The sequence below is a fragment of the Acanthisitta chloris genome, unplaced genomic scaffold (genome assembly GCF_000695815.1).
Source record: "Acanthisitta chloris isolate BGI_N310 unplaced genomic scaffold, ASM69581v1 scaffold20853, whole genome shotgun sequence".
Lineage (NCBI taxonomy): Eukaryota > Metazoa > Chordata > Aves > Passeriformes > Acanthisittidae > Acanthisitta > Acanthisitta chloris.
In genome coordinates this window covers 7,653-18,331 of record NW_008666877.1, presented here as the reverse complement: position 1 = coordinate 18,331, position 10,679 = coordinate 7,653, and the positions used below count along the sequence as shown (strand labels likewise).

Here is a 10,679-nt window from a genome sequence, read left to right as displayed (position 1 = left end):
AGATAGTGACGTGATGATATGACAACATGATGAGATGGTGAGATGTGATAATGGGATGTCATGACAGGATGACATGACATGATGACAAGAGGATGAGATGAGGTGGATCCTCTGGAGGGACACGGACCACGCTTCTAATTTTGGATGCTCAGTTTTTCTTCTGTCTCCAAGACCATCTCCACATAAGCCCTAGTGACAGACCTCTGCAGAGCCAGCTGTGGTCCCACAGAGCTGTTCCAGGGCCATGCTGGCTCTCATGGCCCCCTGTGCCAGCTGGGATGGAACCATATCTGTAACAGGCATAGTGGTATAAGGAGGCAGACAGACATGGCTGAGGCTTCTGCAGGCTGATCCCATCTGCTCTCCATGGGAGCAGAGCTTCCCTGGAAACACATAGTGCTTGTCTGCATGTTGGGGTCAGTCCCACGGGAAGTCAGACCCTGGTTCTTCGGTGCTGTAGAGGTTAAGGTGTTGAGCATCACAGACACAGCCTCAGGCTGCCAGGCCTGCAGGCAAGACCCCAACCCAGCTGGCCCTGCAGCCCTGATGCATACCTGCTGGGCTGCTAAAGACAGCCAGGCTCCTACAGCCACAGGAGCAGGAGCAGGGCAACAAGCCCCAAGGCAAGGGTGAGGACGAGGAAGGTGATGGCTGCAGTCCACAGAGAAGGCATGTGCCCCTTCACCCTGGCTGGAGCCTCTGCTGGGATCATGTTGGTGAGGTTCAGCATGTACCCCAGTGTCCAGCCAATGTCAGCACTCCCTGCCTGCCCGAGGAGAGAGGGGACAGAGTGTTAGCCCTGCAGGAAAGCCACCAAAGTCACAGGGCCACCTACTCCTGCACAGCCCAAAGGGGTGCAGCAGCAGCCCCACAGCCAGTGCCGCGCCGGACGGGGCAGGCAGGGCTGTCTGGGCTGTGGCTCCCACAGCACCCCAGCATGGGGCTGCCTCTGCTCCCCACCACGGGCTGGGAGTGCTGCCCACCTTCATCTGGAAGAAGATGTTGTTCCAGTTGGTCTCACTGAACTTGTAGGCGTCGAGGAGGAGTGTGAGGATGTAGTTGGTGTTGGCACAGTATCTAGGCAATCGCTTGGGATTCTCCTTAGGGTAGCTGGAAGACAGCTGGGATGGAAAATGTCTGGGGATGAACAGAAGTTATTCACAGGCAATTTCTGTGCAGGGACAATGCCCTGATCAGTGCTGCATGAGCTCCACAATCACCAGCATCCAGAAGACTTCTGGACCAGGCAGTGATTTTGGACCTGTCTACACAAGACAGCACCTTTGGATTTACACTCCACATGAAACAGAGAGACATATTGGAGCTCCTCCTGTCACAGATTATCCCATCTCAGCCTTCTCAGACAGGGGCTCCTGCTCTCTGCCCCACAGTGGTGCTGGCACCTTTCTTGGCCTTATCCATCCCCATTTGTTTCACAGACAGGTTGTGGCTGCTCCATCCCTGGAAGTGTTCCAGACCAGGTTGGATGGGGCTTGGAGCAACCTGGGTTAGTGGAAGGTATCCCTGCCCATGGCAGGAGGGTGGAACTGGATGGTCTTTAAGGTCCCTTCTAACCCAAAACAGTCTATGATTCTATGATCCTATTATTTGACTCATCTCCAGAGTGGTGCCAGCAGCTGGCTCTGCTCCCACCATCCTCCCATGCTACAGACTGACCTCCATCCCCACCTCCATCCCAGCTCCTGTGCTGGAGAGGAGATCTTGCTGCACTCACCTGCCCTGACTGCCCCTTTCCCAATGGTGCATGAGCAAGGAGGGTCCTCAAGGGTGGCTACAGGACAGTCCTCGCTCACACAGGGCTCAGGGATGGCTCCACTGCGTTGGGCATAGCTCAGAACCAGGAGCTTTGCCCTCGAGGGGTCTCCACTCCTCTCCCCCCACCCCAGGACCTCTGCTTGTGAAGGTCCCACACAGCCTCATCGTGGGGAACGTACATCTTCCCAGGTCCTTGTGCAGAGCTGCTCGATGACCTCCTTGACCTCAGCCAGTGGCTGCCTCTTCGTCAGGTTGAGGAACTTGAAGTTATAATAAAAGGCAGAGAAGGCCTGAAAACCAAGAGGCAGAAATGCTGATGAGATACAGTGGGGAACTCCTGGCAGCTTACCCTATCTCCCCTGAAACAGGAGGTGAGGTTGGTCCTCCTCAGGGATTGTCCCACCCCTGTGTAGTCCCAGGACATTGTTGTCCCTGTCCCAGAGGAAGATGAGCAGGGGGTTTGGTGCCTGCTGGTGACAGCAGCACAGCCAGTGCAGGCAGAGCCTTGCCTGAAGGTTGCTGGCTGAACTCTTGGTGTTCTACCAAAAACTTGGAGTTTGACTAAGCACCTGTTCTATTACCACATCCCTGGGAGTGTTCCAGGCCAGGCTGGACAGGAATTGGAGCAACCTGGTCTAGTGGAAGTGGTCCCATCCCATTTCAGGGGGTGGAATGAGATGAGATTTAAGGCCCTTCTCAACCCAAACCATTCTGTGGTTCAGTGATTATTATCATGGTCCCATTTGGAGACCCATCTGAAAAACCAGGTGGCAGCAATCCCTGGCGTGCCCAGGGACAGTGCTAATGTGAGAGCTTCTTGCCCCTGCTGCCCTGAGGGAGGTGACAGTGCCCTGGGGCACACGGGGGCAGGAGGACAGATCTGCCTTACAATGAACTGCCCTCGGACCGGGGGCTGGTCGACGCCGTCGAAGGTGCAGTCCTGCCTCTGGCCACAGGCTGAGAAGTTGAAGAGCTTCCTGATGGCTGCCAGGCACTCGCTGGCACTGCCCTTGCCCTCCAGGGTGACAGTGGTGTCCCCGAGGGGCAGCCGCGGGTCGCTGCGGTTCGTGCAGGGGCTGGTGCGGAAGGAGGACAGCGAGATGGTTTCACTGTAGCCTTTTGGGTAGCACGGGTGGTGCACTCGGGTGCTTGGGAACGACTCCTGGGGACAGCAAAACGCAGGCTGCAGCCTCCTCCAGGCACATCCTCAGGTGACCCACTGTGGTCCCTTCCAGCCTGACCAGTCTGTGATTCTGACCCTCCTGCTGGGCATGCCAGGGACAGGAGTCATCCAGGGCTCCCCCCAAAGCTGTAGGCTCTGGCATCTCCCACCTCCTCAGCAGGGAAAGACCCTCCTGCTGTTCAGTCCTGGTTGTTTGGCCATCTGCAGCCCCAGCTTGAGCCCAGCACTAATTCTTACTGTGCTTTGTCTCATCCCCAGTTTCAGGGACTCATCATGTCTCTCCCCTGGACATCAGGATCATTTTTGGGGTGTGCAAAGCTCTCTCCAACCCAGATCCAGCTCTGGCTGTAGCTCCTGCCCTAGCGAGGGTCACCACCTGGAACTTTCCTTGCTGTACAGCAGGAGCAAACCCTTCTGGCTCACCAAGGCTGCTTCTCCTGGCAAGGTGCAAGCTCCATGAAGATGCTCTTCACCTCTGACCTTCCAAAAAATGGTCTAAGAAAGGTCTTTAGTTCACTTTTCTCAGGTCTGTGCAGTCACAGAGTAGCTGAGGCTTGGAGGGACCTATAGGGTTCCTGTGCCAATGCCCTCCTTAAAGCATGACAAACTAGCTCAGGTCACTCAGAGCCTTGTCCTGTCAAGTTCTGAGTATCTCCAAGCATAGTGACTACACAGTATTTCTGGCTCCTATTCCAATAGTTAACCATTCTTATTGAGAAAAACCTTACCCCTCCATCTGGCTGGAAGCTTAGATCATAGAATTAACTGGGTTGGAAGAGACCTCAAAGATCATCAAGCCCATCACTACCGTCAGATGTTCCTGCCTGTGCCCACTGCCTCTTGTCCTGGCACTTTGCACCTCTGAGGAGAGTCTGGTCCTGCATTTCCTACACCCTGTGTGAGGCAGCTGTGTACAGCTGGAAGATGTCTCCTAAGCCACCCCTTCTGATGCTTTCCCCATCCCTGGCAGTGTTCAAGGCCAGGGTGGGACGAGCGTGAGTTATGAAAAGGTGCCCCTGCCTGTGGCAGGGGGTGGAGTGAGATGAGCTTTAAGGTCTCTTCCAATCCAAACCAGTCTGGGATTCTATGATTTCCATTCTCCTCTCCACATTTGCCTTGCCATGCTCTAAGGAGCCTGTGCTTGTTCTCAATCTGTGCTAATGGTTCTCTGGAAGAGCACTGTCTGCTCCGACTTTATGCATTAACAAGTCTGTGGTTGGCATCAGAAGACCAGAAGCCAATTACCCCTCAGCTCCCTCTCACCGCAATTAATTCCTTCGCCAGTCGCTTCAGCATCTCATTCTGCCCATAGCAGAGGTAGCTGTGTGTGTAGATATTGTAGTTGTACCCATACAGTGTGAACTTGGAGGCTTCATTCTGCCTCATCACTGAACCTTCAGGCATGAAGCTGATTTGGGTGGATGCTCCTCCAAGATCCAGTGCCCCAAAGATGTTGGCTGCCTCTGGACGAAGCCACGTGTGTGTTTTGGGGGAGTACTGCCAGGAGAGACAGGAGAGGAAGAAGAGTAGTACAGGGCTGGGTTTAGGATCATAGAATCATTGGGGTTGGAGGAGACCTCTAAGGTCATCAAGTCCAACCATTAACCTGTCACTGCTGTTTACTGCCAGGAGAGACAGGAGAGGAAGAAGCGTAGTACAGGGCTGGGTTTAGGATCATAGAATCATTGGGGTTGGAGGAGACCTCTAAGGTCATCAAGTCCAACCATTAACCTGTCACTGCTGTTAACCCTAAACCATATCCTCCAGCATCAGATCCAGACACCTCTTAAACACCTCCAGGGATGGTGACTCCACCACCTCCCTGGGCAATATCCCAGTGCCTGAACACCCCAAAGGGAAGGCTTACTTGCCCCGAGAAGAATCCTCATCCTGTTGAACCCAATAGGGTTTTTTTCCTAAATCCAACGGCTATTCAGTTATCTCTGCATGTAAGGCCCTGCCTAGCCTGGATTTATCAGAGCCAGAACAAACAGAGGTGGAACTGCCTGATGGCCAGGATGTGCTGATGTGCTGTGGGCTCATCTGGCTCTGAGTCACTGGTCCCAGACCAAAGTGCTGGTGGGCACCTGGCTTGGAGGGCTGCCCTTCCCCAGGAGCAGCTGCAGAGGTGCTGCTGCAAGGGAAGGATTTTCTCTCCAGGAATCCTCCAACAGCCCACCCAGAAGCCCGATGGTTTTTTCCTCATTTTCTCTCTTTAATGCATCTCTTCCTTTTTCATTTCTCTTTTCCCCTTCCCTTTATCCCTTTATCCAAACCCACTGCTTCTGTAGTAGGTCAGGGACTAGGATACCAATTCCTATGCTAAGTGTGCACTTAACTAATAAAACTTCCTGATTGTTTGCAGACCTTCTGACTCTTTTGTCATTCCTCTTGAGCATGAGAATTTATGAATCTTAGGTGCTTCTCCCCCACTTAAGGGTGGCTCATCACAGGCTCAGACACAGGTTTGGTCTGAGCTGCCTTCAGACTGGCACACTGAACCAGAGCTGGAGTCTCCCAGTGCCACAGGGAGATGGAGTTTCCCAGGGCAGTAAGACAAAGCCCAGCAGGAACAAATGGTCCCCACGGAGTTGCACAACCAACCTCTGTGTCCCTGAGAGACTTTCTGTCCACACAGTGTGGAGACTGCCCTGAGCTCGCAGCACAGACATTCCCATTCCTGAGTTCTCCCTCCCCGTTCACTCTGGGCGAGCCAAAGAATAAGTGGCTCCTTCCCCTGGATCATTCCCAAAAGCTGTTAACCCTGACCTCTCCTGAGCTAAGCAAGCTTAAGGAAAATCAGACAAGCTGTATTAGCAAAGGAGTGGGAGTTCCACCCTTCTCCCACCTTGGTGAAGGAGTCCAGCAGGTAGTTGGTGGTGATCCAGCCATAAGCTCCCTCCTCCTCCCCTGTGAGGATTCGAGCCCCTTTGAAGGCCACAGGGTACTCTTGCATGGTTTTAGCCACTTCAGCCAGGACTTGATCTGCCGCTGAGCTGTTCTGTTCCCTAGGAAGGTCACAAAGGTCAGGACACATACCCAGCTACAAAGGAAACACAAGGAAACTGTCTGGTTTGCTCCCAGTTCCACATACTCCTGTTTTTTTCCAACAATAGTCTGTTTGGAAGGATGTTTCCTGCTGCATGACTTGCCAAAGCTGCTCATGCAGCCTAAATCCCACCTGTCTAGGCTTGGCATTACAAATCTGAGGGCAACAGAAACCTCTTCCCCCCAGGGCAGCTTGATCCCAGTCACACAGAGGTTTCCCAGGACACCCTTCCCTGCCTAAGCATCATCACAGTGCTGGTGGCAGAGAGGTTGTGCTGCATCGGGTTTGAACATCACCCACTGGCTGCACCCAAGTCAGGGCTCATTGCTGAGCTCCAGGGGGTCCTTCAGGAGGTTCCAGCCTGGCTGCAGAACTCTGAGTAGGGAAGATGTTTCAGGGCTGTTGGCATGTGTTCACTCTCTGAAGTGAGTAATCTTCAGGCTATGGCCTGGCTCCTTCCCAGGGACAGGGGCTGATTGCCAGGGCACAGCAATATGTGAGATACCAGAAGCCATAAAACCAGGAGCCGTGAAATGAAGGTTGACATTTGAAGAGAGCTCATATGGGCTGGTGAAAGGTAAGAGCAAGTCCCACAACACCTCGTTGCCTCCTACCTCTGTCCCACTCCCCCAGGTGGCACATCCCCTGGTGGCATCCCAGTTCCATGGTGCTTAAGGAGTAATGAAGAGCAAACAGAGCTCAGAGAAGCATTTCTTGCTTAGAACTGGGCATGCAGGACCATCCCTGGGTGTGAGCTCCCAGGACGCCAACAGAACCCTCTGAGCAGCCTACCATCCCTGGGTGTGAGCTCCCAGGACACCAACAGAACCCTCTGCCCCAGAGTCAGAGCTCAGGACAGCTCACACACCCCTGTGTCCCCATCAGGTTGCCTTTTCCCCTTGTCTCCACTTCCCAGTCACTTGCTCCTGGCAGTGTGGGGTGTGGGATTCTGTCCCCATTCAGGACACTGTGTCCTGGCAGTGGCTGCTTGCAGTTCTGTCACTGCTGCTACTCCCCTGCCCCCAACAGTACCTCAGTAGCCTCATGCCAGCTGTTGCTCCGAGATAAGCTGGGACATCCCTCTGTTTTGCAGCAGGAACAAGCTTCAGGGCTTTATCCAGGCACTCCCTTAGGGAATCACCAGCTTTTTGGGGATCATTGGCATAGCTTGATATGCCTTGACCTGGAAGAGATTCAGACTGGGAATGGCTGGGGATGGGGATGTGGGAGCAAGAGGGCTCAGGGCAGTGAAGTCTGTCACCTCTTAGCAACAAAGGTGCTTTTCCAGGGTCCCCTGAGACCTGGCTGACTCACACTTACCTTCCTCTTCAATGTCTTCCCCATATCTCCCATGCTTTCAGCAGTGTCCCCAGCTCTGTGGGTGACGCCTTTCCCAGCCAGGACAGCAGCTGGGGGCACTTCAAGGTGGAGGAATGAAAGTTCATTCCCCACCAAGGTGCTTCATTCCCATGGGCACTACATGATGCTGAGGGCCCAGGAGCCAGGGCCCACCCTGCCTGCAGCCAGGGCTCCCACTGTGCCCACAGTGTCAGCACGGGCAGGCCAAAAGGAAGGGTCAGGTCATCCCACCCATCACATGAACATGCAGGGCAGCACAGAGCCCATGGCAGGGGATACTGACCCTGGACATCACAGGACAAGGTCTGGCTGACCACACCAGTGTCATTCTCCTTGTCTGAATCCCACTGGTAGACAAACAGAGAGGTGTGGGATGAGCCTGCGTCAAACACCATCCCATACTGCAAGGGAAAAGCAAGACATTTCGGTGATGGAGGAGCAGCAGCCTGTCCCCAGACCCACCATGGCCCTGCCAGGGTGGTGAGGCCAGAAGATGCTCCAAAACCCATCTCTGAGGCACAGGCAGAGCAGAGTGGTAGCCTCAGAACAAGCATTTCTCCCAGTGACTAAGGGACATTGTCATTCCTTCTCCTGAGGTCTGTGCAGCAATGCAGCTCACACAAACATTTCCTCATTGTTTCCTCATGCTTTTTTTATGTTCTTTCATGGTCACATACCTTTTGCGTATACACTGGCCCCACCTTGGGGCCAGCGACTCTCCCCAGTGCTCTCTGCTACCCCATGGCAGCACTCAGCCTGGGCAGGGACTGGCAGAGCCACACCAGCCCAGTCCAGGAGTACACAGCCACCTGCCTCTCCCCCATACAGCCCTCCACCTCACCCTAAACCCCTGCCAACCCTCTGCCAGCACCTGGAGTGGGATGCCCAGCTGCAGGGCACGACAAGGGGAGGCATGATGCTTATGCCATGGTGTGAGCAGCTCAGGACAGGCTGATGGGAGCTGGCAGGAATAAAGGGCATGTGGAGGTGTGTCCCCCTGCAGAGCTGTGCCCTGGGAGAGCAGAGGGAGTGGGGCAGGGCTCTGCCCTACCCATCAGCCTCAAGGTAATCTCCTCCAGTAAGCACATGGCATGGTGGCTAGTTCCAGAGGCTTCCTCCCTGCCTTGGAGGTGGCCAAGGCAGGGAGGTGTTTCTTCTGCCTGCACCTTGAGGTGGCAACAAAACACCTGCCCTGCTACTGCAAGGCAGGTCCTGCTGACCTCCCTTCCCCTCCTAACTCCAAAGATGAGCTGTGGTCTCTGAGCATCTGCCCAAGACGACTGATCTCTGCAGTGGTGCCCAGGGACCTTCTTTTGGGCTCACCTTGACCGTGGGTGACAATGTGACATCTTCAACCTTCACCAGGATGAGCACCAGGGCGATCATGGGGAGTGCCACCAGCACCCCAATGGTGGCACCGGTGAGGAGCTTCCTGTTAGCCAGCATTGGGGTGAAGGCTCCTGTGAACCCAAGCATGGGAGAAAGGTGTTTGGACACCTGGGAACGACACTGTCGGCAAAAGCTGCAAGGAGATCTGCTTTGACAGCTGACACTGCCTCAAGCTGTGCCACTCAGAAATCCTGGTGGATAACCAGCTCTTTTCCAGGGAAAAGCAATATTAGAATGAAATAGAGGGAGCTGGAGGAAAGAGGGATTAGTTGCCTAGCAGCCTGGCACAGCTGTGATGGGATCATGACAATCCTCCAGGTCCTGCACTACCACCCGAAAGGATCCGGACTGGGAGGAGCGAGAGAAACGCTGGGAGGAAGGGAGGAGAGCAGGGGAAAGCACAGAAAGCCTCAAGGGGGGACAGCACAGAAGGGCAGGGTGGTCGTATTTCCCAGGCTGTGGGTCAGGTGAGCTCACCTGCAGTGCCCAGACCTGTGCCCGCCGGGATCCCTCGGGGCTGGCTGAGGGTCCTGTGCTCCTCCTCGGCAGCAAACCCAGCTCCACTTGCCTTTTACATCCTTTGGAAGTGGATACTGATGGAAAAACTTTTCCCCGTTATTTTCTCTTGGAGCTTGAGAGAAAGCACTTTGCCTTAGGAAAACTCTTGAATGCCTGGTCTCTTGTTTGTCTTATAGGTGTATTCATGGCCCAGCTTGGCATCTTCCTTATCTTCAGCCAATTAGTTCCTCCTCCTCCTCATTTGAATGGCATCACATGAAGGACACATCTTTTAACCCTTGTCCCTCTGTTTCTTTTGATTCAAAGGAATTGACTCACAGCTGGACTGTAAGCCAAAACATTTTTACCCTATAAACTGCATCTCCACCCAAAACTTTGGTCAACCTATATAGCAATTTTATCAAACCTTCCAACACTCCATACATTTTGGTTCATACCTGATAAGTTAGCAGTTAGCTTACATCACTTTAAAGCTCTACTTTGGCTATTGTAGGAAGTTTTTATGGCTTCCAGGATAGTAAGGTCTATGAGTTTAAAAGCAGCTAGTTTGGTACATATCATACCCTTGCAGGAGGGTGGGTCCCTCTTTGCAGTTAGCTAGGCTAGGACAGTCTGCTAAAAAATAAGAACTTACAATATTTGTTAAGTCATACTTAGGCTAAGAGAGGTCCTATTTATGCCAACAGGAGCCTAGGCATAGTTGAACTGGGCTACCCCAACTCACTCTGTGCCATCACACCCCCCCAAACCTCTACTTCTGTTCTCTCTTTGCTCTCACCAGCCTTAACCTTCCCACTGTGAGTCTCTGTGAGGTCTACAAGAGGTGAGAGTGATATTTCCAATATCCAGTGCCCTGGAATCTCATGCAGAGTGATAGGTGCCAAGTTTTATTACCATGAGGTGGAAAGTCACATCAGAGGGGGAGGATGGCCCTGCCAAGGAGCTATGTCACTAGGGGGTCTCAGCAACTTCTCTGAGCCTCTACACTGTCTCAGCAATGCTGGCTGGGCTTGGCCAGGGGACACAGGAGAGGGCAAGAAGGCCAAGACACCATCATGGGCCAGCTGGGACTATGGTCACCCCTTCCCTGTGTGTGACCCAGCTTTGTGCTGCTCCAGGGCTGAGGGTCCCTGCAGACCTCAAGGAGAGCTGAGGGAGGGGGAAGAACTCAGGTCATCGCCCCCCCCAGCTCTGACAGCAGCCTCCCATGGCTCCAGGCAGGTTGGAGGCTCAGCAGGGCAGGCAGGGCATCCCACGGGCAGGGCATCCCATGGGCAGAGTATCCTACGGGCAGAGTATCCCACAGGCAGAGTATCCCACAGGCAGGGTTTTCCACACCAGCACAGAGCCCAGGTCCTGCCCTGGGAGCAGAAGGGCTGGGGGACACAGATCTGCTCTGTCTGG

General features: G+C 54.0%; 1 protein-coding gene across 1 annotated transcript; it reads right to left on the bottom strand.

Annotated features, from left to right (window-relative positions):
* Positions 1–583: 583 nt before the first annotated feature.
* On the bottom strand, positions 584–8,813 carry LOC103799950 (ectonucleoside triphosphate diphosphohydrolase 8-like). Its single transcript, XM_009072308.1, has 9 exons — positions 8,691–8,813; positions 7,651–7,768; positions 7,041–7,191; positions 5,808–5,967; positions 4,223–4,456; positions 2,666–2,938; positions 1,956–2,066; positions 984–1,121; positions 584–766 (listed from the first exon to the last, which is right to left on the bottom strand). The coding sequence occupies exons 1-9, from the start codon at positions 8,811–8,813 to the stop codon at positions 584–586; spliced, it is 1,491 nt and encodes a 496-aa protein (XP_009070556.1).
* Positions 8,814–10,679: the final 1,866 nt, after the last annotated feature.